The sequence below is a fragment of the Gallus gallus genome, chromosome 2, assembly GCF_016699485.2.
Source record: "Gallus gallus isolate bGalGal1 chromosome 2, bGalGal1.mat.broiler.GRCg7b, whole genome shotgun sequence".
Lineage (NCBI taxonomy): Eukaryota > Metazoa > Chordata > Aves > Galliformes > Phasianidae > Gallus > Gallus gallus.
In genome coordinates this window covers 19,739,880-19,766,611 of record NC_052533.1, presented here as the reverse complement: position 1 = coordinate 19,766,611, position 26,732 = coordinate 19,739,880, and the positions used below count along the sequence as shown (strand labels likewise).

The following is a 26,732-nucleotide window of genomic DNA, read 5'->3' as shown; positions in this document are numbered from 1 at the left end:
GGCTGAAGACTCACCCTCCAGTTGCTGGGACAGAGGCAAAAGAAACCATCCAGAGAGTTCACACAGGTCCCCGAGTTCTCACAGGGGTTGCTGCTGCAGGCTTTCCTCTGCAGAGTCTGAAACCCGGGAGCAGAGCAGGGAATTATCTTCCTTCATATTTAGTGATTCTTCAGCATCTTTTCAAGATGAACCCTCTATTTTTATCCTTTTGTGGGGTTTCCCCTCACTTTTCCTTTCAGCAAGATTGATTTGCAAAGCTTTGGAGATGTTTTAGCATATCTGTACAAAAATATGACTAAAATATGACTTGGCATGACAGATCTGACACAGCATAGTGCAAGCCCTGGGATGAGAAAAGCTCTGCGAGATGTAAATACTATCAGAAACTGTTTCCCAATGACAGGCTGTTAGTGAGGCTAGGAGGGGTATCTTCTTCACGTGTGACTCATCCAACAACTGCTTTCCTGGCAGCAGTAGCTGTGGCTGCCACATGCTCATGGGGAAGCAGCTGATGGTTGAAAATCAGCTATTTCCCGTGCAATACAAAATCCAATTTGAGTTCTCTGCCTTTGTCTTCACAGATCAGTGAAGGAAGAGCGTATTTTTCCTTGGTATCCAGCTGTTATTTTTCAGTCTACAACTGTTTCTCCTTTAAGGAATGCAGGCTCCTACACAGTTCATGTTCTGTAAGAAGGCATTTCACCTCCTTTACAAACCTTGACTTTTTTTTTAACCTCCCGTTACCAGAGAAGCTTTTCCTGAGCGATATGTGAGAGGAAAGAACTCATTTAACCTAATAAAGCTTACTTTGTTTACTTAGGTAGAGCTCTTTTCTGATCTTCAGTTGATTTCCCATGTACTCACCTGCTCTAAGCTTTGAAGTTTCATGTCAAGACTTGTGACCTGCAAGAGAAATGCAAATTAATTGCACTTGGCATGGGGGTCACTGCAGAGGGACGTGCTGGTCTCTCAGTGCTGGCACACTGGGTGCCAGCAGGCTGGCTGAGTGTTTCCTTTGGAGACAAGAGAAGAGCTGCTCTGCAAAACCAGGTGACAGTTAGGTTCAAATCAGGCCCCATTCACTGGGATTTAAGGGTTTTATGCTGTTCAGAAGCAGACAGCTTTTCAATAGGATATATCCAAATTTGCCTACAAAAAGACTCTGCCCTGTGAAGATGCATTAAGCTGCTTATTTACTTAACATGGACCTGCTGGAGTTTGTCCAGAGGACGGCTACAAAAATGATCTGAAGGATGGAATTCCTCCCCTGTGATGACAGACTGAGAGAGCTGGGGCTGTGCAGCCTGGAGAAGAGAAGGCTCCAGGGAGAGCTGAGAGTGGCCTTTCAGCATCAACAGGGGGGCTTTAAGGGAGAAGGGGACTCTGATCCAGCTGTAGGTGTTCCTGTTCATTGCAGGGGATTTGGACCAGACAACTTTCTGTCTATCTAAGATTCTATGATTCTATAAACTTTCAGAACGTGAGTACTCCAACAGGACAGTTCAGGTGCTCACAAGGGTATGACCGACTGAGGTCTGAGGTGCTGGGCACACTGAAAGCCAAGTAAAAGTTCAGCGTATCTCAGTTGGTTAAAGCCACAAACAGCAAACAGAAAAGGAACTAAGGGATATGATGGATACATATTAGAACTATTTCCCTTAAGTGCAGTCTCATTGGCTATAAAATATTTTCCCATAAGGAAATTATGGTAGCACTCCAACAAAAGATATTTAAGCCAAGACAGATAAAGGATTCCCATCTTCTACTGGAGAAAAATCTTCATTAGCTGGGAAAACTACCTCAAGGGTCTTTTGTTTCTACTGCAAACATCTATAGCACATTTGCATCCAAGCAATGGCATGTCTATGTAACATGTACAGGAATATGCATAGTCTATAGCCTGAATTTAGTAAGATTTGATTTCCATAAATGTCAGAGGGCTACTCAACAGTGAACAACGGAATAATCCTGGTAACTGAAAATTATGAGAATTAAGGGGATGTTTCCATTCTCCAGATACAGAATCAGTACCTCTGACGTCAAACATAGACTCTAAGCTGATGTTAAATACGGACTCTGCCCCAGTTCCCTGAATTGAAGCCCAGAAATACCAAAATGAATCAGTAGTCACCTTATTCTGAAGAACAGAAAACTCAGAGTGCTGCTGGAATACAACACAGAGGTACAGCTCACCTTGGAAGCCAGCATGGAGACTTGGTGGGATACATTCTGAGAGACTCCACTGGCTTTCTTAAGTTCTTGAATCTCTGCTTTATTTTCTCTCATCTAAATTATTAAAAAGAGATGTGATGTGAAGTTCTGCCTCCTTAGAAGCTTGAAAGCAAGCCTTGCTTTTCTAAAAGCTTAGAAAGGTTTTGTACTTTCTTCACCTTACTCTTATAAAGTCCTCCTGAATGCAGAGAGCTCTGTTCCATACACAGTTTAATCTTTTAATTACTTTACGTAATGAATTTATTACTTTACAAGTCTGCAATAGCTCAAATATTACAGTGCTAACAGAGATAATATAAAAAAAAAACAATCCTACCAAACACATCAAACATTCGCTGAGAAAAACCGAAGAAAATTCAATTATTAATGTGCAAAACTGGAAATGAAAACACCTTAGGGATAAGTAACTACATCACCTGACTAAACATTTCTGCAAGGTCTTCTTCATTAAGCTTTATTTTCCCCAGTGGTCCAGTTCTAAATTCAATATTTTTGCTGGAGCCAGCGTGGAACACCAGGTTGCCCTGCTCTGAGGACAGACGAGGCCTGTTGTATTACGGGAACAAAATAAAAACTGGTTAGTTGCACGTATCTGCTGCCAAAGCGTAGGTTGAAAAGACACGCGGCAAAGCCATTCCGTTCCCATTAGTAGTGCTTAAAGCCTATTTTATGAGCAAACCCATTTGCAATTGATAATAGCACTGGTACTCACTGTTCATCATAAATGTTTCTCTTCTGCCTCTTTTTTTCGTAGTGGTTTGATTCACAGCTCAATCCAGCAAGCAGTAGCAACGCAACTAACAGCCCAGGAGAAGGAGCAGCCCAAAGCATTGCTCTCCTCCAGCTGTGCTGAGCTTGAAGTGAAACCTCTTGTGCTGAATTGTACTTTTGAGAGCCAGGCTGCCCTTTGCTCTCACACAGCTCCTTATTCACAAGGTGCCCGTGCTGCTGTCCTGTCCTGTAAGGGTAATCTTTATCTCAGGTATCTTAATTAAAGTTTGACAGTGTGCAAATAACTCAGACACCCAGCACATTTTTTCTCTTTTGCCTGCAGGAGCTTTGAGAGGTAATTAATTGAGATCTGCATGTGTCTGATCATTGTGCCTTTGACCTTTGGACAGCCAAGCACCCTGTGCCTCAGCACCACACAGCCCAACATTGGCTGCTGTGGGAACAGCTCGCTGGCCTGCACATTGAGGAAGGAAAGATAATTTGGTAATGCTGAAAGGCCCAGAGCATTACCCCCTGAAAAATAACACATTAAAACCACAGTGGCTGGCAAGGAATATTTGCATTGAAGGAGCAGCTTCCAGCCAGTAATTCATTGAGCAGATGACACAAACAAGTTAGCAGTACCAAACAGCATCCCATGAATTGCAACAGCAAAATACAGTTTTAACCAAATATGGTTGCTCTGAATTGAAAATGGCTCAGTCCCCAGACACTGAGGAGATGATCAAACAAGGGGACTGCTTTTTTTTTTTTTGGAACATGTAGACTGTATTCATGATACACACTAGGGCTCCCCAACTCAGGACCAGCCACAGACAATGGAAAAGACCAAGGAAGGATTTGGGTAGGGCTCAAAAGTAATTGAACAATACAAATTCATCAGTTCTGAGAGCCAAAAATTGCATATTGCCCATTTTCCTCTACCATTTCAGCAGCATGCATCTCAAAAGAAACATCATGCCTAACTTCATACAATGGACACCACTGCTCTTTCAGCCCCTGCAGTGCCCAGCCTGGCAACACAATTCCCCACATAACCTCTGCCTATGATGAGGCGAGTGGATCCAAGCTGTGACCCCAGCAGCAGCTCCCATCAGTGGATACTTGTTGAAGAGGTGGGATGCCGGGGGCAGCCCCATGGGTACTTGGGAATATGGCTCTGCAAGCCATGATGGAGCTCACATCCCACCCCCCCTCCGCTGGCACTCCTGCACTCAGCTCTTGACCTTTTGCTTCCACCCCCCAGGTAGTGGTTTCCAATTTCCCCACAGTACCAGGGACTCCATCTAGTCAGTCCTTGTGCCTTCTACCACCTATCAGGGTTTCTGCAGTCTCTCTCTCCCCCCAGACAGTGGGCTTTCTTTGTGACAGCCCCTGCTACTCCCTCCTTTACTTTTGCCAGTTCCCCTATTCCCCTCACACAAGATCTTACTGTACTTTCCTCTCCCTACTTGGAGCAGCTTTGTGTACCTTTCCTTCCCTATGCTAGGAGCTACCTGTAGCTCCGGTCCCATCACAGTTCACGTGCTTTTCCCTTTTGCTTAATAGTTAACTCATTCAAGTTGCTCACATTTCAAATCTCTACTGAAGAGAGCAAAACAGCAGCAGTTGTAGCCGCTATCTCTAGAGATAACAGCAGCTGCCATTCACTGGTCCTTTCCGTCTGAGACCTTCACAGAGGCCACAGAGCTCCTGCACCTCCTGACCCCATGCAGCCTCCTTTTCTGCTCCAGTCTGCACTTTTCACCCAACAGGGAGGCTGTGTCCACAGATAAGTGGGCCATACCCTAAAGGTAATGGTCTGAATGAGCTCCACAGTTTTCACAGACAGAAACGATGAGAGGTCAAAGCCTTCATGCATCTCAGGATTAGATTGGATGTCATAAGCATAAATATTAATGTCGCCTCTAAAACAGACAGAGGCACACTGTGAAAGCGAGTACAAATGCAGGACAGCTAAGGGTGATGGCGTTGCTGCAAATATCTTCATCTTTCTATGAATAACTACAATGTCCAAGGCTGTCAGCTGCATTCCACCACCTTCACTGTCTTCTGGGTATTTTTTTGTTTTGTTTTTCTGTATAAAGACTGTCCTGTTATTACACTTTATTGTCTGCTTTTTTGAAAACTCACCTCAGAATTCAGTACAGTGATAGCCTGCTGGCCATGTTTCCTGTGCTCACACAGACTACGATGCAGGTAACTGAACAGTTACTGGTACTGCCTTGAGATCTGGAAGAGCAGAGGTGGTGAAGCTTCCCTCCAAACACATAGGCATTTGGGATGGCCCATCCCATTAGCCTGTACTCACTGGTGCAGCTCTGGGTACCCATCTGCTCCCCAGCAGAATGTATTTATATTGTGTTGGGTGACAGCTAGAAGAAATTATAGGACATTTAAACCTGTGCTTCTTTCCTACCATGCTGGTTGAATGTATGCATAGTACAAGGACTTTTTCCTCCACAAAGTGCATTATATGTTGGCAGTTTTCAGCCTAGACTTCAGCTGTTGCCCTGCAAAATCATTTCTCCATTGATTGCTTTCGCATATTGAGTATGCATTGCCTCTCTCTGCTGCCTGTCAATCTTTGATTTGAGCTTTTCTTTCCAACTAATTAACTCTAATGTAACAAACAACTGTGAGCAATAAACCACTGAGGATGGGGACAACGTTGCTAATCTAAGGAGGAAGAAGAAATAACTCCTTTCAACATCTCTCCTTGCATGCTTTACAACTTAGAAAATGGTAGACCCGAAGACCAGGTGATTTGCAATGTGCCCTGATTATAGGATGGAAAGAGAGCTCTGGACATCTATCTAGACCTTGCATAACACACTACTTCCATTATATTTAAACTTATTGCTCTGTTCCCAGTGAATGCCCCTTAGGCTGGCCAAGTTGAGAAATCTATAAATCATCTTAAGAAGAAAAATAGGTCCATCCTTTTAATTTTACCAAAATAGACTGGATTAAGGCAGCATTTCTTGGAGGAACAGAATGGAAACCCTGCAAGTATCTGGCACAAGTGTAGTGGCTGCTCATTATGTCCAGGAGAGCTGGCGTGAACACCTCCTTCTGGGACAGATCACTCCATTACCTCACTGACATTATAGCTGAGAAACATCTCTAGAGAGAATAGTTTGTGCACATATTTGGCAGGAAGAAACAGAGCATTTCACCACACGGTGAGCTGCAAGAGGTCCAGAAGGCTCGTGGAATCCATTGATGACAACTTTCTGGTCCAGGTAGTGGACAGACCAACCAGAGGTGAAGCATTGCTGGACCTGCTGCTCACCAATGCAGAAGAGATCATCAAAGATGTCAACGCTGAAGGTAGCCTGGGCTGCAGCGACCATGCCCTGGTTGAGTTTGTGATCTTGAGGGATATGGGCCTGGCAAAGGGTGGGGTCAGGACACTGAACATTGGAAGAGCGAACTTTAAGCTGTTCAATGGGTTGTTGGCCAAGATCCCCTGGGATGCTGTCCTTAAAGATAAAGATGTTGAGGAGAGCTGGCTACTCTTCAAGGATGCCCTCCTGAAAGCACAAGAGGTCTCCGTCACTCTGAACAGGAAAGTGGGCAGATGAGATAGGAAACCGGCATGGCTCGGCAAGGACCTGCTGGGCACACTGAGGGCGAAGAAAGGTGCGTACAAGCTCTGGAAACAAGGGCGTGTCACCTGGGAAGAGTACAGGGATGCTGTCCGGACTTGCAGACGTAGGATCAGGAAAGCCAAGGTGCAGGTAGAACTGAACTTGGTGAGGGATGTGAAAAACAATAAGAAGACATTCTACAGGTACATTGGCCAGAAGAGACAGGCCAAAACAGGCATACCTTCTTTAGTAGATTTAAAAGGAGAACTGTCTTCAACAGACGAAGAGAAAGCTGAGGTACTGAATGAGTTCTTTGCCTCGGTCTTCACTGGTGGCCAGGATTCCAGTCTTTCTTACGTCCCTGAGCCCTGCGCCTCCAAGCCTCCAGGTGGGGAACAGGGAGGTAAATCCCCCCCCCCTGTAAGGGCAGAGCAAGTCCAAGACCGCCTCATGAGACTGAATGAGTACAAGTCTTTGGGGCCGAATGGTGCACATCCCAGGGTTCTGAAGGAGCTGGCTGAGGTGGTTGCCGAGCCGCTCTCCATCATATTTGAGAAGTCATGGCTGTCAGGCGAGGTCCCAGATGACTGGAGGAAGGGTTACGTCACTCCCATTTACAAGAAAGGGAGCGAGGAGGACCCAGGGGACTACAGGCCAGTGAGTCTCACCTCTGTGCCTGGGAAGATCATGGAACAGATCCTCCTGCATGACATGCTCGATCACATGAGGAATGAGCGTGTGATCCGAGACAGCACGACTTCACCAGGGGAAGGTCATGCTTAACCAATCCTGTGGCCTTCTATGATGGAGTGACGGCGTTGGTGGATGAGGGGAAGGAGACTGATGTCATTTACCTGGACTTGACCAAGGCCTTTGACATGGTCCCCCACCACATCCTTATGTCCAAATTGGAGGGATGTGGATTTGATGGGTGGACCACTCGTTGGATAATAAATTGGTTGAAAGGCCACAGGCAGAGGGTGGTGATCAATGGCTCCATGTCCAGGTGGAGGCCGGTAACGAGTGGAGTCCCCCAGGGGTCTGTCTTGGGACCGGTGCTCTTTAACATCTTTATCAATGACACTGACAATGGAATCAAATGCACCCTCAGCAAATTTGCTGACGACACCACGCTGAGTGGTGTGGTTGACACGGAGGAAGGAAGGGATGCCATTCAGAGGGACCTTGACAGACTTGAAAGGTGGGCCCAGGTGAACCTAGTGAGGTTCAACACGGCAAAGTGCAGAGTTTTGCACTTGGGCCGGAGGAACCCCAGGCATCTATACAGACTGGAAGGAGTAGTCCTTGAGAGCAGCTCTGCAGAGAAGGACCTGGGGGTCCTGATGGATGACAAACTTAACATGAGCCAGCAGTGTGCTCTTGCAGCTCGGAAAGCAAATGGTATCCTGGGCTCCATCATGAGAGGGGTGGCCAGCAGGGATAGGGAGGTGATTGTCCCTCTCTACTCTGCTCTTGTGAGGCCCCATCTGGAGTACTGTGTCCAGGTATGGAGCCCTCAGTACAAGAAAGACAGAGAGCTGTTGGAGAGGGTCCAGAGGAGGGCCACAAAGATGATCAGAGGGCTGGAGTACCTCCCCTACGAGGACAGGCTGAGGGAGCTGGGCTTATTCAGCCTGGAGAAGAGAAGGCTGTGGGGTGACCTCATTGCAGCCTTTCAGTACCTGAAGGGAGCCTATAAACAGGAAGGGAGTAAACTCTTTGAAAGGGTAGATAACAGCAGGACAAGGGGGAACGGTTTTAAGTTGCAAGAGGGAAGATTTAGGTTGGATGTTAGGGGGAAGTTCTTTACCAGGAGAGTGGTGAGGTGCTGGAACGGACTGCCCAGAGAGGTTGTGGATGCCCCGTCCCTGGAGGTGTTCAAGGCCAGGTTGGATGAGGCCCTGGGCAACATGGTCTAGTGAATGGAGAGGTTGGTGGCCCTGCCCGGCAGGGGGGTTGGAGATTCATGATCCTTAAGGTCCCTTCCAACCCAGGCCATTCTGTGATTTGTTTCTACCTAATTCAGGTTGAAGTTCATGCTGTACTAGTAGCCACACTTCACCACCATCTTGTGCTTTGGTACGCAGCTGTGTGAAATGAAATGGTGGTGTCCATCTACTTCTCCAGTATCATGTGCTTGCAATGCAAAGGTTCTTCTGTAGAAGACAAGAGAGCACATCCAGAATTCAATATGCATTAATTGTGCCTAGGATATCAGCTCAGATGCAGAGATATGACAGGAGCCTTGGCAATGATTCCTTCTTAAGGGGGGAAAGGCAACTATGGAGGAGGATCCCAAACCTGGCTCGTTGTTAAAGAAAAACGAACAACTCAAATATTTTAAATAATTGCAGACCTAGCCATGTTGCTGCCTTAATCCCAAGTAATGCACAGTCAGCCAAGTTTCCCTTTAGCTGAGGGGATGCCTCCCAGTACTTTTATCTACACATCCCTCAGCTCTCTTTGATCCTTCCCTTTCTAATAAAAATCCATGCTCAAAAGTGACAGAATATCTAAAGAACACTGTTACAAAGTACCAACCCAGTATATGAGGGATCAACAGCCACAGTATGGAATCTACTGAAACAGGGACAACTGAAGAACAACATCAGAAGGGTTAGTTCTCTGGTTTAGGGGTGGCTGCCCAAAGACATCAAAACTCAGGAGTCCCTTCTCCTCCTCATCACTCCCTTCCTCCTCGTCCTCATCCTCCTCCTCCTCTTCCTCCACCATCACCTCCACCTCTACCTCCACCTCTTCACACACATCTGCAAAGCTTTATGCAGCACCTTTCTCAGGGGCTGCAACAGCTTCTGTACTCCATTTCCCACATCACTACTTAAAGATTTCTTCTTCTTCTCAGCACACTGCCCTCTGACACCTGCTTAAGATTTTGCTCCCTCCACACAGCTGATTAACAGAAGTTAATCAGTTACCTGCTGATGAAGTTAAACTAGCTGGCTGGGGAATCTAGGTTTTCGGTTTTTAATAGTAAATAACAAAGAGTTTTGACTTCAGCTGTAATTTATTTACTTTCCCAGTTCACCCTTGGTTCCTTTATCACAATGAAGGCAGAGATAACATATACCTGTTTTTTCCTGTGTCACAAGAGTCACGCTGTGTAAAAGCACATGTTGCTTTTACAAACCACCACGTTGATGCTTCCTATTTTCTGTTTCATTCTCTTTTAAAAATTAGGTCAGTTACATTGGTTTTATTCTTTTCTATTGATTATTCCAGTCCTTTCAGCATACTCAAATTGTTTTAACGTATGCTGCAGTTATTTTTAGGGACTGCCATTTGCATAGTCACCCTTCGCCACCAATAACCCCGAAGCCATGAATGGACCAGGCTGCACAACCTCTCTCCAATCCATTCTAGTCCGTACTCTTGGCTTTATCGAGAGGATTAAACCTGAGCTGCACACTCTATGTTCATACATCACTTGCTGAGCATTGATGTTGTGACTACAAATATTGGCATGCTGTCACAACACAAATATAAGAAAATAAGACTGATCAGACTGAGAAAAAGATCCATCAAGGTCAGTATTTGGTCTCCAACAATGGCCAAGAGCAGATAGTTAGGAAAGGAAGGGAACGTGACAGGGCAAGCACACACAATGCCTCTCCTAAGTGTCCTCTTGGCTTCCATCTGTTGCAACTGGGGAACTTCAGCCAGAAGTCTACCTGCCTGGTATTCTTTTCTAAATGAATTCATCCAGTCTTCTCCTGAACCTTCCCTATGCTTCACCTTGTAACACATATGGACTGAATAATGAAACATGATAAGTAACATGAATACACAGTCAAAATGCCATTCAGAAACATTAGTTCTGAGTAGAATCCCATTTTAAGTGTAACATTTATAAACAACATGATTTCATTTTTTTTTTAATATGCATAGGGCAAACATTTGAACTAATAAAAACTATTTATTACTGTCCAGATGTAAGTAAACATATTGGCATTGTGAAAGTACTTTCTTTCCAAATTCCAGGTTGTACTTTTAGTCCCTCATACTCTGATTCTTGTTTCATCAGAACTGTTGTCAGAACGACCCTTGTCCATGCTTCCTCCCACCGTCAGAAAACAAGGCAGAAGAAAGTCCAAGAGAACAGCCCAGTTTCCTCGTGCTCCCAGACGGCTGGCTGGCCATCTAACGCCATGCTCTTCTTTTCTTGGACAGCTGTATCAATTCCCCAGACATTCTAACCAAATAAAGATAAAAATAACACAAATCTCTCCACGTTCCCCACAATAACATTTAAACTGAAACATTTTCACTACTCAGTACTTCATTTTCCATGGTGTCTTGGATATCAGTTATCTCTTCAAGTAAGATGTTACTAAACAAGCATCAACTTCCCTTAAGGAGGTCTGTTACATTGAAATACTCATATTTGTCCAGACAAAAGGAGGATGCTTGCTGGAATTCATTTTGGACTTTACACCTTGTTTCTTACACTTTAGCATGCATTTTCCTTGACTATTTCTACTTTATACACTATTTATGTAAGGCCATCCTGAAATGTTAATCATCTTCAGGTTATTAAGCAATTATTAGTTTGTCTCCTCCAAATTCTCACGTTATTTAAGCGCAATGCAGAACATATACATGTTTTCAAAATCCACCTCTGATGTTGTGGGCCGGCATAATAACATAGGAGGCATCACTTTTGGAGCAGCCCTTGTATAATCATCATTTATACAGTTAGACCGTTAAATGAACTTCAGTATGAATAGCAAGCTAATAGAACAGAAGAATCAAAGGATGGGTTGGGTATGAACAGTTAACCCAGGAGAGGTTAGGAATAGTTGCTAAATGGTCTATTTGTATTAGTAATTTGCAACAGCTGTTACCACAGAATTATACAGCCACACACATGGGAAGATGCACCTTATGTGGAAAACGTTGAGTTCATGTATGAAAAACATTCAACCCCCTGACTGAAAGGCACGGTATTTCAGTAATTTCACCTTTACACAAGTTTCTTTGTGAGTATGGGGACACCCAGGTTAAGTCAGACAAAAGCAAGCAGGTAATGTGTTCTGTAAGGCAATGCACAGGCCTTACAGCTGACTGCATAAATACTGCACCAACCACCATGAGATCTTTTCCTTGGTGGAACTTCGCAAGGCTGAGGACATTCAGCTCATCGTATCATGGAGATGAGATGTAGCCCACACGTGCAGAATAAGCAAGTCACACAACCAAAAACCAGATTCTGGAAGTTTCCAGAGCTGTCTTCCCAATTTCACCCATTTACCTTTCAGCTGCTTTTGTAATCGTACTTAATTGCTGTGAAAATGCTAAGGCAGAAGCTGCAAAGCACTGCACTGATGCAGGCTGCAAAGCACTTAGTAGAAAGCTGCTCAGAAAAGAAAGCAACACGATCATTGAGTGAGGTCAAGCAGGTGCAACCCAGCAGCACTCAGCAAAGGAGTCTATTAATGCCAAGCAGATAGGAAAAAAGCACTCACTCAATTTAGCTTCACTTCTATTACAGGGTTACAAGATCTATTATTATCTCTCTCAAGAACCAGAATACGTAGTAACCAGTTACTGATCTATTGGATACACCTACACACAACAACCACCTTAACAGACAACTAACTATGGTTTGTAACCTTTCACATAGCTTAGTAGTAGGCACAGGCTCACAACAGCCCAGTAGTTTCTGCCACTGCTGTACTACTACAAGAAACTACATAACCAGAGGTGCTCTTTTACTTCTTTACAGCCTGCTCTTCTAGGAGAATCCATTTCATTTCTCTTTCATAGCTGGAGACCCCAAGATGTCCAAGTGCTCTTAAGGAATAAAGCAGGCTGTAGTAGCTTCACCCAAGGTTTTGCTGGTTTAACAGGCCAGAAGCAGCAAAACAACCAAGAGGATAAATGAAAAGAAGTCAGTATAATATAAACTATGGCCATAAGCAATAACTGCATGCTCTTTTTTTTTTCTTTTTTTTTTTTTTTTTCAGTATGACTACAGTAGATTTGAATAGCTGTGACATCTTTATACTGACTTCATTCTCTACAGTCTTTAGTTTCTCCTGCACTACTAAGCCTAGATGCAATACACCATGACTGCCATGTTTTCCCACAAGGGAAATAAAAAGAATTAATGTCTTTTTCAGGACTGGCAGCTTAGACAACTTACTGGTGTGAGGGAACCAGAAGCAATCTATGAAAACACAAAGTTTTACAATCTTTTTGTGTCTTGCATGTGTAGGTCGTTGGTAAGGAGCAATGATCTCATCCTAAATAATGTGAGTGAGAACAGAAACAGCCAAGTTGTTGTCAGGGTTATGATAATCTTGAAGTATTTTTATTCAGCTGAACAAAATCATACAAAACAGACGCAGTTGGGTTCCAGAACCCTGAAAGTATTTAGACAGGATCAGACAAACCTAAACTACAGATGGCAATGGGTCTTCTTAAAAAGTCTATATAAAATACTCAGTTTAACACTTTAATTAGATTTTAAAAATAAATAGATCAGATATACAATAAATCTGCTCAGAATGGATTGCTGATATTTACAGATGAAAACATTTTACACGCAGAACCTCATCTTTGCACTTAATGAAAGCAGCTTTGACATTTACAGCCCTTTCATATTGTACTGAGAACAGCTTTCAGATAAAATTGTTCTCTCCATTTTTATTGAGATACATGTGATTATTTCTGCTATTTTTCATTTGCAAAGTAAAACCAATATTGAGAGGGAGCAATTAATTCCTGGAAACTTCCATTTCAGTAAAGGACGTCTGGAGTGCAAATCCACCATGAGTGAAAGGTATTTAAACATATCAGAACTGTTAAGCAAAATATCTGGATGTATGTTTTAGTTAGCTCTGATTTTTGTCAGGCTGCCATCAGCTTTTGCATGAAAGACTGCAGTATTTTCTGTCACCAATCCACAGTCATCCGATTGAGGTTCTATATTATCCAAGTAGAACGGAGATCAATTTTGCCACCACACGTACATTGAGGCTGTTTCCCAGAAGACGGTAGCATTGCTTTATTGATACTTTGTCAGGAAAGCCTAAAATAAAACAGCACAAAGTCATTATTCCGGGTTTATCCCTGGCTTTTAGTCTATTGCTTCTTTCAATGAACAGCTCTTAATTCAGTTATCAGAAATATAGATTTCATATATACAGAAACACCCACCCCTCCAGTTCACAAATTTATAAACACAATTGTGCACTGCACAACTGCTACTCAAGAGAAAATGAAAAGAGCAACGTAGCCACAGGAGAAAGAAAATAAAATGATTCTGCACATACACTCAAATGCATTTCATTACAGGCTATATACTGTAACTCCAATCTGAGGTCCTCTAACCAGTTATGGAAAATGACATTAGTCTCACATTGCAAGATACTACCAGTACGGATCAGGCTATGAGGAAGGTTTATTCAGGGAGAGATCAAGCAGCTGAACAATTTTCCATGTAATTCAATGCTGTCTTTGTGGAATGCACTCAGAAATACAGACACCATCAAAAAGTCCTTCACATTGTAAGTGCACTGACTGGCAAGAAGAAAGGGGGACCAGAAAATGTTAAACTGTTCCAGGTACTGTGAAAGGGCTGTGTTCTGTATTGAATGTGCAATCAAAGGTGACCAAGCTTCTGAAAATTAAGAAGTTGCCAACTAGCTGGTCTGCTGCACCCATCCTTGCTTGCACTCTCAGCTTACTCCAACTACAAGCTAAAGTGTGTCTGCTTCAAACTGACTGAAAGATGAAAAGCAGTGGGGATTCGACTGCTATGGTCATCTGCTAAGCTGCTGAAACTTGATCACGTTCAATTATTTGCTCATTCCCTAAGAAGAAACACCTAACTTTGACCCTGAGGTCATCACCACCCAACTTAGCTTTGATGCACAGTTGGTGTGAGGAAGAAGTGATATAAACATTCTGAAGTTTTCAGAGCTCCTCAGAAAAATCCTTGTCCAGGGAGAGCTCAGGAGAGAACATGGCTGGATAGCTGCTGAGCCAAGGGTGGGAAGCTGAGGAGGAGGCGTCTGGGAGGAATTGTTCCATCCTTCTCTGCCAGTTATTAATGCTTTGAATATGGACTGCTTTGGTAAACATGTTTTCTGCCAGCTCTAGCCATTCTGCACAGCTTCTCAGTGCTCAAATTTGGGCACCCATTCTCCTCTTTGGAACAACCGTTAGCATTTCCCCACACAGACTTACTTAAATAGTTTTCACATTGTATCACTGAATAAGATACAGAAGCTACACATTTCAGAAGAGGATATGAAAATAAATGTGTATTTATGCACATACACGCACGTGTACTTAGAGCTCAAGAAGCTTATATGAACACTGATAATTTCAGTGTTTCTCCTTCTGCCTTTTGGCAACTGAAAGCCAGAATTCATTTCAGGGCTGTTTTCTTTATCCCAAACCTCCCTCCATCTGCCTGTTTACATTGTTTTGCATCTTCTGTCTTGGCTGAGAGTAACCTACATCAGGACAGATTTAACAACTCATACCAGAACACTGGTACTTACTGCACAGATCTCACCATATCAGCTAGGTCTTGCATGTTACTTGGCAACGCTGAAGTCTTGACAACGTGCACTACCACAGAGTGCTGGCTTTCCACCAGCCTGCCGTTTGTTTCTTAAGAGCTTACACACACTGCTAAGAGGAAAAATGGAAAAGGCCTCCTGACATCACCCTCATGAAAGCAGGTCGCAGGTGCAAGAATGCTCTGATCCCTTTTAATGATATTGCTATGGGACCCATGATTAAGACAAACGATTGCACATTTTTTTCACTGACCTATAGTGCAATTACAATTTATACACTGAGATGTTAAAAGCACAAATAAATCTGTTAATGTTAAGACAAGACAATGATTTCAGCTCTACCTCTCATGTACTTGAAAAGACCATCAATCTGTTAAAATATAGACACAATTATGCTGCATTTAGACACGATGTTTCTTATAAAAACACCATAGCTGCAGGTAGCAGTATGTTGGTATCTGTGACAAAGCTTTTTGACATTCTGTTCATCTCATTTTCAGCTTCTATAGTTTTCTCATTTGTTAATTCATTCATTTCTTGAACAAATAGTTGCAGTGGGTACAACTCCAGGCTTCCTGACACTGAAAATTTCAACCAAATTTTTGCTAAAGAACACAGATGCAGTGAAGTTATAGTGTGTCTTCCTCTGAAAATTCCACACTTCACATTTGAAATTTAGTATGGAAGAAATGCACTCAGTGACATACCCCTTACTGTAGCCATAAATATAGCAACTTGTAAGCCTTTTCAAGAAAATGTAAATCCTCAAAAGAAACTCACAGTAGCTAAATTCACCAGATTCCAATCAGCATAGAGCTGAGTAACACCCCCCCCCTTACATGTACAAAGTGGTAAACATCTAGATTAAAACAAAGGAGAGAAATGTCAGACTTGTGACTCAGTGCACTGGGAAAACCTTACTGTGCATATGAATCAGGATTACATGGCAGAGGAAGCCATTGGATACGAGGCTTGTTCCATGTGTTGTGGAAGTTGGAAAAGTAGTATAGTGAAGAAGGGAACTGCAAGAGCTGTAAAGGAGATTCCATCATTAAGGCAGAAGAGTTTAGCACTGTGAGAGCTGTGATCTGTCCCTGGCTGCTGTGCATTTCTCTGGTGACAAGACAAGTTCGCCAAGTGATCACTTCATAGATAGTGACTATCTGTATGCTCCTCAAATTCAGAAGCCTGACTTGTCTTGAGAGTTCAGTTGTGGTTTGCAGAAAATGGAAGGTAACAGCTGCCCCTGAAGATGAGCTCTGTACAGAGGAAGCTTAGCATCATTCCAAATGCTCTGAAACAATAAAGGTCACTCAAACATATGGAGTCATCCAAACATAAATCTTGTTGCCTTGGTTATGTCTCTATTAAATACAAACAACGTTAACTCTAGTACACCTCTTAGTGGTATTGCAAGGACTGATCCAATGTTTGGAAAACACAAGCTATTAAATAAGCACTGTATTTTAAAAAAGAGAGAACAGATAATTCTGTGTTCAAAATGGAACTTAAAACATTATTATAAGCCTATACATGACCAATCTAGGCAAGTTTAGCTCAAGTTTCTTTATAACAACGAAAGGCAGTATGGAACTGAGAGATGCTAAGAAAAATGATATCTTCAAAAAGGACAAATCTATTCAAGAAGGCAGGCTATGAAATACTGCTGCACATTGACATTTAACTCAACATGGCACACTCATGAAAAAAGTACTGAACAAGTAAGTTTAGTGGTGTCAACTCTAATGACTATGCAACCTTGATAATGTTCCTTTAATATCATTTTTTTTTTCATGTAATTGCAAGGAATAAATACAAAAAAAAAAAAAAAACCTAAAGATACAAAAGAAAAAAATATATGCAAACTATCAACACTCCTCAGAACCTGAAGCCACTCAGAAAGTTGAAATATATTACAAGTTACTGAAGGTCACTGGTGTCCTGGAAGTCTGTATTGCTGAGAGACAATAAATTGATCTCATATGATGGCAGCAGACCAAGTTCCTTAGCAGACAGTAACAGCTCCATTTCCTTGTCTTTCTTTGCTGAAGAGCAAGGAAAAATCTGGTGCATTTATTTCTGGCTTAATTTCAGTTGACCTGTGTGCAACACACTGGCATTACCCAGTCTTGCTCCTTGACTCCCTTGTCTCCAGAAAAACAGAAAATGAAGTAACTGACCAAGGGCTAGGACTGCCTTTTCTAGAAATTAGAGAAGACTTAAAAAATCATTAATTGAAGAGATTTGTTACTCCTAAACAAAGAAGCATCTGTATACTGTGAAGTTATTCCCTTTCTGTTACCAGCTTTAAACGTATGGAAGGGAGCAAGCAGTGAGAACTGAGATATCCTAAGCTGGCAGGATATGTTGACTTATCGGTTATGGGTAATGTTGGCTGTTGAGTAAATAGTTTCAATGGTAAAACAAATATATTCCTTTGCTGTCATTCAGTAATACAGCACTTCTCATGCAAAAGGAAATTTAGAGAAAAGTCAGCCAATTAGTAAAAACCAAACAGAAATGCTGAATGGTCAGAATGGTCAGAAAAAAACTTGCAAAATAAAATGCACACATTACTCCCAACAAAAAGCTACATTGGCATAACTGAAGAATGAAGTAGAAGTGGGTACTTTGCGAGCACATACCAAATTCTGGAGGGAATCCATGCAGATTTGCTATTTCTCTTGGAGTAAAATACCTCAGTTTTAGTGTTGACAGTTTCATAAGCTTCTCTTCTTCTGTTAAGTTCTCAATGTGCTTAAACACCGATTCAAGCTACAAAGAACACCCAAAACAACAGGCATCACTGACATAGATAGAACGTGAAATTATGCTGTAACACTCATATCACAACAGAGCATTTCTTTGATTATCACAGTGCCAAAGTCAATTTGAAAGTGTTAACTGTTCTATTTTTGCAGCCAATATCTTAATATGAGCACTGACAAGAAGAAAGTCAACGTTGCCATGAAGAAATTCATCACTTCTTCCACAAGTTTACAAGCCGTACCAATACTTAATGAGGCAATCAAAGGACTATAAACATTTGTTAATGACAAAATATTGACTTAGTATAGCTCAGAATTATCATACATGTATGCAAGTTAAGTAGTACAGATGCAGCTCAACTGCTTTAATCCATTTGCTTTGGGATTATTCTGAATTCCAAACTGAATTCCTCTTATGCTTAGAAATACCTTACAATATTACTGAGTGGCACGGAAGTACAGGAGGAAACATTTGACAATGCTTACAATGCTTTCATGTAAATAAAAATGTCCCTTGAATCACAACTTAGCACTGTCATTTGTCAATAGAATTAGTCAATTTTAATGTTTTTACACTGAAATGTTTTCACTGTGAAATCTCTACATGACACTACAAATAATAAAATACCAATTCATTCTCCACAAAGAGAGGCACAGGTATATCTTGATTCAAATAAACTGCTGTTTGGAAACTCTAAGCACATAAAATAGAAAGTTTCCATAAAAGCATTTTTGCTGTAATATTCAGAATAACAAAGCAGAAGACAGACAAAACAAGTGTTAAGACAAGTATTTCTCATGTTAGTCTAGTCATACTTACCTCCACATCTACTGCTGTCTGCAGAACTGAGCCTGTCCCTTCTACATAGTGCCCATACCTTAACAAAAACAATCGTAGATGAGTATTTTCATTGGACCTTGGTATTAGCAACTGCAAAGATGCAGGATGAACTTCATTTGCTGTAATTAACAAACAGCCTTCTGGATTGATTAAGGAAAAGGCCTTGTTATCAACAATGCTAATTCTTGAAATGCGGTAGCCTCTAAAGATAACCTCTGGGGATGAGTCTGCAATCAATGCACGAGGGTTTAACCATGCTAATGCCTCATATAAGGAAAGGAACTCAAGCACAGCATCATCAGAAAGGCCCATCTACATTGCAAACATTGATTTTACACTAAGGCAAAATATGTCAAAGGCCAAATGGTCCTAGGGTTCTAATTGGTCAACCATATTAAAAGCGGGACCATTAAGCGTGATCCTGCAGCTTTTCAATCAATCCATTAGGAACAAAGTAGTTCAGCCCGATTTAATTTTTGCTTGCTTGCAGATTTTCCACAAAGGGAAGGGATGGGGGATGGGCTTCTATGCAGGGAAGCAGAAGAAAGAAAGAAAGAAATGAAAAACAGCATCCAACTAAACAGTAAGCACACTTACACTACAAAAACATACGACAGCTTTTTTGGATGCTTTGTGGTTGATTGCATAACAATATGTTTACTCTGTACTCTCTTCCAGGCTATCATTTAAATATAATCACGGGCTTTCAGAAACATGCTCTGATGGTCTAACTATGATAGCAAATGAATGTACTGAACAGAAGAAGACTGAATCGAGTCAATCACAGGCTTTTGCAATGCAGAAGAACTTGGAAGATCCCCGCATCAGACAGGAGCAGTCTGCATCAACCATTAATACACATCATCCTCAAGTTTTCTCTGCATAACTATAAAGACCGTTGTGTTTCAAGCTTACTAACTCCACAATGAATAAAGGAGTGGTCTGCCTTCATCAAAGACATAACAGCCCAATATGACTCAAATCTTGAGAATTTCTTCATCTGGAAATGCTTATGAGCAGTTCTGCCAGTGTCAGTGAAACCAACAGCAATTTTTAAAATAAAGTACATGCAAATCTTATCTCAGATCAGGACTAAGTGACCTAAGCACTAATACCACATGAAATTGAACTGTAAACATATAACATTTAATTGGTAAGTAGCACTCTGAAATTTCCCTAATGCCACATTTAATAAGGTAAAACACACAGCACTGAGGAATCCTCATCTCGCATGGCACCTAATACTATTTGATCTTACTTCAGATGAACGTATCTGAGACAAAATAAATAAACAAGGATTCCAAGTGGTAGTTCAGAGTTTTATGGGGGAAAGAGGATTTTTTAAATGTGATACATGTTACCTAATACACTCTAGTCTAAACAACTGTCACTAAAGAACTCACAAAAAAAAAATCCAGTTGGTACAGTGACTAGATTTAAAAATGAAGATTGTCCTATCTTTCCTCTTTTACAATGTGGACAGATGGGCAATGATAGCTTGAATGTCATTAATTATTATTGCAGTTGCTGACTACAGAAAAATTAACACGCCTACCTTAGACTCAGAACATAATTAAAAATGGGAGATTTTGCCACAGTGAAAAATGATGCATTGATTTTTGGATATTTCATTAGCAGTTATAATGAAAGAAGCAGATGGCTGAAGAAATTGCAATCCTAAATTTTCACCTGACTCACGATTGTTTCCTTACACCCCATCTTTATTTTCTGAGCTTTATAAAAAACTCAGTTTCAAACATTAATATGTTATTTCCTGGTATACTCTGTCCATAGATAGAATTGCTCTAACTACTACTGCACTATTTCCAAAGGCTGTTCTTGTCAGCATAGCAAGAATTTACAAGTCCAGAATAATTTGAATCAAATAGTTTTCATTTACTCTGTCCTTTAAAGTGGTAATTTTCCTCTTTCACAACTTCAGACCTTACAAACACTTTTCTTAGAGAAAACAATGGCATTCATACTCTCAAGAAACTCAGCAATCATCTTCAAATCGTCTTAGGAGCCTAAGCTGGAAGGTTCAGCTCTACCTCTAAAACATCATATCTACATTTTGCCCTAAACTCCATCAGAGCTATTTAACCCCCAAAAGACACAGTGTACGACAAAGGCAGAAAGGTAAACAAAAGCAGTGATGTAACGTGTTTGAGGTCTCTGAATTAGCAATGACTGAAGGAGGCATATCCAGATTATCTTCAGCACATGAACCCTGCTGGAGCTATCTCAGGACTGGTCAGAATTAGGGGAAAACGTTGGTGATCAGTATGACTGGTAAGGAAGACGCCATACAAGTACCCCAGCAAAGAGATTCTCTCTACTGCTCTGAGTTCTGTTCTGCTTCATTCAGGGTCCTCTTTCTTAAATCTGACATTTCAGAGAACTCCTAGACTGCTTACAGCAGCAATGTACTCTAAGCCTCAGAAAGAGCTCTGGATGAAGACTGAAATGTAATTATAACAACTGTCTCAGTGCTGAGCTGTAAATGATATGACCACATGGAGAACCATATCGGATATCTTCCCTTTCCAATTCTCTGCTCCAAAAGGAACAAAGACAGCCAGTAGTAAATCATGAGCCAAGAACTACAACTATCTGGCCTGACTCCTCCCAAATCAGCGGAACGGCAACAAATACAAATACAAGAGACATATACAAGATCATTCTGGCCTACATTTTTTATTTGACAACTTTAGTTATGAAACAGCTCTCACAATGCTGACTTCCCCACGACTTCCTCAGTGAGGGCAGAAAAGGCATATAAAAATGAGAGACGGAGTAAAGGCTTTCCTGTTGCATGAATTTTGAAATTCTTCCTTCTCAACTTTTTTATTATCAAAAAGCTGAAATCAAAATCTGCAGGAATTCAGTTAATCTGACATTCTAATTTCTAATACTAACAATAAAAAAACTTGCTATAATTAGATTTAATTCATTAACTGAGCATTATTCTGTTAAAACATCTTGAGAACTCAAACACAAACCTCCAGGCTCTAACTGGCACTTTCTAATACCAATGCATTCAGTGGAGAAGCTTCTGACAGGTTGCCTGTGGTATTTCAAAACACTCAACAGCTTCTGCCAGTCAAAATTCCAAAGCATGAATCAGAAAACTACTAGACAGAAAAGCACTGATGTTCTGCTCCATCAAATATGACTTGTAATGCTGCAACCTAACTGGTTTTATGATATATGGCCAATTCACAGCTATTTTGACCTACACAGCTGAAACATTCAGGAAATCAATAAAATGTACAGTGGAGACAGTTTTAATGAGGAATGGATCTGTCATGCATGACACTTTGTAACAGCAGTGAGCAATATAAAGAAATTCATTAATGAATCAGTACTATAGCAGTCTACTGGAACCATATTTCCGCAGGGGTAATTAAGCTTCTGTGAAGGTCAATAACAAATGGCAGTGTCTTTTGTGAATGCGTTTTTGGAGTGGGCACATGATGTTCTGCCAGACAGTCTCATGCTGGCATTCCATTCAATTAGGAAGCATGCTATATAAGGAGATTTTTCTATTTTTTTTCTCAGATGCTTGTTTTTTTGTGATGAAATAGCTCTTTTTTTTCACTTTTCAGTACATAAACGAAAGCACAGTACACACTCAAAGTTTCAGGACATGATTCAGCAATACACTTTATTTGCAACTTACCCTTTTGTAAAGCATGTGGATCTCCGGCAAGTGGGTTTAACAATGTCTAACAAGAAAGCGTAGCGTACCAAGGACTTGGGTGCTAAAAAATACTGACTCATTTCTTCATTTTCCTCTTCCAGGAAATCTTCTAACATTTGAATAGAGGGATCATTGTCTTGTCTATGCTTCCTTACCATTTGTTCTGCTGTTTCAAGCTTAAAAAGAAAGGCCCCTTTTGGTAAGGGTCCCTTCTTGCTGCTGCAATCAGGACTAGTATTTGAATCCAGACTCTTCTCTCCAGAAGGAAAGGAAGAACCAGTTTTGTCAACAACTTTGTCCTTGGATAATTCTTCTAGATTTTGATCTGGGAGTCTTGTCAATATCTAAGAAACAAATTATGAGAAAGATTAAGGAACTGCATTTGATAAACAACTTGACAGTAGAAACTGTAGCAATTAAGAATTGCTTCAGAGATGCAAATAACCATTTGGTGTTATTTTTACAAAGATTTAAAAAAAAAAAAAGTTAGCATGGAGATCAGTTGACCTAACAGCAATGCTAATGGAAGCAATTGCAAATAACTGCCTTTACTAAAAAGTTTCCTCCTCCACTGCTTAAACCCAGCTAAGCCATCGACATGCATTTCAGTCTTTAGAAGACACAGCATCCAGGCCAAAGAAAAGGCAGAATTTAACTTTTCTGTTGATATCACAGAATGGCCTGGGTTGAAAAGGACCTCAAAGATCATCTAGTTTCAACCCCACTGCCATGGGCAGGGTTGCCAACCACTAGACCAGGCTGCCCAGAGCCATATCCAGCCTGGAGCCACAAGCAGCCTAGGATATCTCTTCTCTAATCCATTCATGTCCACACTGCGAAACTGAAAATGTAGACTACAGTCTTCATTACATCAAGAAAATTTAAATAACAGAAAGTAAGACTCACCTGACCAGGAACATGAAAGAAAAATGGCTCTTGGTGAAGCTTTGCAATTAGAAAATACCGCAGCCTAGAATTGGGAATGCCAAGCTGCAAGCAAAAATCCACCAGTTTTTAGTTAATATGATAAATGGAGAAGAAATGGTCTATTGCATTGTAAAAGTTACCTATTATCATTTACAGTAATACAATTATTTCACACTAATGCATTTTGCCACTTAAGAGATAGCAAAATTAATTGATAATACTTAAATACTTCTAATGAACCATGAACATAACTCCCATGCCTAGGTAACCTCAAAGAAACAAGTAGGCTTTTTTTTTCCTCATGATTTTGATTTTCTCTGTAAATGAACAGGAACACACATTGTTATCAGAGGAAAGAAAAAAAATGAGGCACATCACTGTTTCCCTGCTTGTTTTCTATAAAGCAGGAAAAAGGTTTCTCCTTTTGTTACATGGAACTATAGGATAGCCAACAATGAAACAAATGTACAACTAGCTTTCAAGTTACTCTCTAGCAGGTTTTGTCAAATACATATGGTACTTCACTGATCCCATTTAGTCTTGCACAATCTGGCACCTCTCTTAATTCTTTTCCAGTTGCCAAGGAAACATGCAAACAGTGGCCCTGCCCCCACAAATGACAGAGTCACATTTTCTGTGCTGAAAAATCTCAGGCATCAGCAGTTCGGAAACAATGAGGCTCCTGCAGGGAAGCACCTTCTTGGCCATGGTTTATGTTCATGCTTACTTAAAAAAAAAAATGGTGTCGAAAAATGCATGACTAGGATTACAATAATAACATCAGTAATATTATGTCAATGTACCAATGAGAAATTGGTCATGTCAATTTCAGAAGCTCTGAGCATCACCCTCTTTTCTAATAGAACACATCATTTTCAGATGTCCTTGGACTCAGTGTTGTTTGAACAGTTAAATAATCTTAGAATAAAATTAATACTCACACAGGTTGGAGACAAGAGAAATTCTTGATATTTAAATCCACACGTTTCTAGTGTTCGCAGAAGTTCATTTCTGGCAGTGAGAAGAATCAAGAAGCAATTATGCCCTTCATAAGGCCTTATAAACCCTTTAAGTTCTTTTTATCCTAAGTAAAAACACATCAAATGTAATACCTTAGGTACCGAGATTTCACATTCAGTGAAAGAATCAGACAGAGAATTACACATGTAAAGTAAACCATTTCTGAACTTGTAGAGACAACATACAAAATGCAGTGTTACTGCAGCTAAAAATGACCAGTGCAAATTCACAAGTACCTAACACTTACTATGGTGCAAACACCCCTTCAAAAATATTCATCTCTAGAAGTGCACATCTCTAGGCGAGTGTGCCAGCAAGGAAAATAATAAGAGAGCAAAACTTCCTCTTCATTGTGAATTATAAAACTTGACACTAAAATCGATACAAATGGCTCACTGTTTCCCTCTGTTCATGCATATGATATCAGCAAAGCTTAATAAAATGGTTAAGCCAAAAATTTGTGAATTTGACAATAAAAGCAAGGTTGGACTGTGCTCTGCAAGCATAAAAAAATCACTGACATTGGGGTCTTCCTGAAAAGACTTGCCTTTCCTATTCCACGCAGGCCGTATATATGCAGGCTATATATAAACCACAAACTGTGACCTGTATCTGGCACTGTATATGACATTTTATATGCATGTATATGCATCCCAAGAGAAAGCAAGCATTCTGACCAGAGTGTTTTCTGAGTTACAAACTGTTCCAAACACTGGCCAGCAAGGAACAGCCTTAGAAATCTCAGACTCTCCAGGAGCAGTCCAAATCTCCAAGAGGACTGCTGCATACTTTCATCAGTGAAAGAGATGAAAATGTCTCCCAGCTGCCTGCCACATGCATTAAGAAGCATGAAGAAGCTGGCTGCTCTCCTGTTGATTTAAGAAATGAAAGGAAAAGATCCTACTTTATTTCCAGCAAGAAATGAGAAAAGATGACTAAATCCCTGTCTCCTCACAAGTGAGGAAAATGGTCCTGCTGTCATTAAGTAATCTTATCATCAACTTTCCTCTTCCGTATTTCAGACAAAAGTTATATGCAGATTTCATACTCTCTTTATGAACCATTTTATAGCAACAGTGAATCAGTAACAACGTACTATCAACAAAAGGACTGAAGAAAGCGACTGCATTCTATCGTGATCTCAGCACAAGATACCAAGAGCTCCTGCCATGGGTAAAATCCAAAACCACTCCTTGAAAAATAATATTGTTCCTTTGTAAAGGACACCAAGTCATCAAAGAAAAACAGCAGACTCAAGTTCTAGCCTGTTTTATCTGCTTAGAGAAATAAATAGTTATTTATCAAGGTTCTTTCACATCCCAAGGCTTTAATTCCCAAATTAAAACAGTATCTTTTACCTACAGCTGCTAACTGTGCCATCACACTATTTTCTTCTCTTAAATTCTAGGAAATAAGAATCCTGCCCTCTCCTAAGGAAAATGTCCTTTATTAAAAAATAAACCATGTGTAAGTTAGACTTTACCTTGCAGAAGAGGATTCAAATCCTTTAACATTTTCTAAAAGTAGGTATTTTGGACACTTCTGGAGCCTGAAAGAAAGAAGAAAATACCAATAGATCAGAGTTGCAGAAAGTAAACTATATTATATTTATCTACATATTTGTTTAGCCACAAGATCAAAATATTTCTATACCATGATAATCCATAAAAAGATGTACCTCAACTTCCAAGGTTGCATAGATCGAGTAATTCCCGTATGAATTAGAAATGTGAACTGTTGGTAATTCCAATCAACAACAAAAACCACTTTCATTCAGATGGACTGCTGTACCCATCTGTATCCCACACACATACTTTTGAAAACATATAGCACTGTTCATTTCCTAAAGCACGTTATTGCTACTCAAAGATTAAGTTTGTAATAGAAAAGAAAATTACAGGGGATGAAAAATACTACAATTTGCCCATGGAATAGAACACTTTATTTATTTAAGTACTTCAATCTGAAATCAACGTTAAAATACCACACCTACATTAGTGGCAAAACATCAAAGTCAGTATTCATTTAATTGCTTTAACAAATACTACATTTAGAGTTCAAACTCCATATACTCTCAATTTTCTGTACTTAATCTTTTCATTCTCATGAGAGGGGAAGGAGAAGTAACTGAGGTTAAGCAACATCAGTGCAGAGGTCTGGAAATTCCAAAGCCAGCCTATTAAATCTCTGGAGAAAGTAACACACCAAAACTGTGCCAGGGACCATTTTAACAATTTAAAACCATATGATTCAGATTCAAGTGACTAGGAACATCCATTGGAACCAATACTCCAGTAAGGCTAACATAGATACAAAATGTCTACCACATACAAGATCTCAGAACAGTGTACAGGAACAGAACAT

The 26,732-nt window shown here is 40.7% G+C and overlaps 2 protein-coding genes across 12 annotated transcripts in view; both read right to left on the bottom strand.

Annotated features, from left to right (window-relative positions):
- The window catches only part of CUBN (cubilin), a 138,257-nt gene extending 135,162 nt beyond the window's left edge, over window positions 1-3,095 (bottom strand). For 2 of the 3 annotated variants that reach the window (XM_040695519.2, XM_001235155.7), the window contains exons 1-5: window positions 2,945-3,095; window positions 2,649-2,778; window positions 2,194-2,286; window positions 865-903; window positions 15-116 (exon numbers count right to left, since the gene is read on the bottom strand). In XM_040695519.2, the coding sequence (XP_040551453.1) occupies window positions 15-116; window positions 865-903; window positions 2,194-2,286; window positions 2,649-2,778; window positions 2,945-3,063 (483 nt within the window). In that variant the 5' untranslated portion in view covers window positions 3,064-3,095. Of the gene's footprint in view, window positions 1-14; window positions 120-864; window positions 904-2,193; window positions 2,287-2,648; window positions 2,779-2,944 lie in introns of those variants that run through there. The other variant, XM_046934912.1, reaches the window with a different exon arrangement.
- A 9,771-nt stretch (window positions 3,096-12,866) lies between these two features.
- The window catches only part of TRDMT1 (tRNA aspartic acid methyltransferase 1), a 43,512-nt gene continuing 29,646 nt past the window's right edge, over window positions 12,867-26,732 (bottom strand). For 7 of the 9 annotated variants that reach the window (XM_046921970.1, XM_040680943.2, XM_046921969.1 and 4 more), the window contains 6 exons: window positions 25,852-25,917; window positions 24,290-24,359; window positions 23,328-23,411; window positions 22,401-22,765; window positions 18,698-18,755; window positions 12,867-17,884 (listed from right to left, as the gene is read on the bottom strand). In XM_046921970.1, coding sequence (XP_046777926.1) covers window positions 17,591-17,884; window positions 18,698-18,755; window positions 22,401-22,765; window positions 23,328-23,411; window positions 24,290-24,359; window positions 25,852-25,917 — 937 coding nt within the window. In that variant the 3' untranslated portion in view covers window positions 12,867-17,590. The remainder of the gene's footprint in view (window positions 17,885-18,697; window positions 18,756-22,400; window positions 22,766-23,327; window positions 23,412-24,289; window positions 24,360-25,851; window positions 25,918-26,732) is intronic. The other 2 variants (NM_001024831.4, XM_040680917.2) reach the window with 1 other exon arrangement.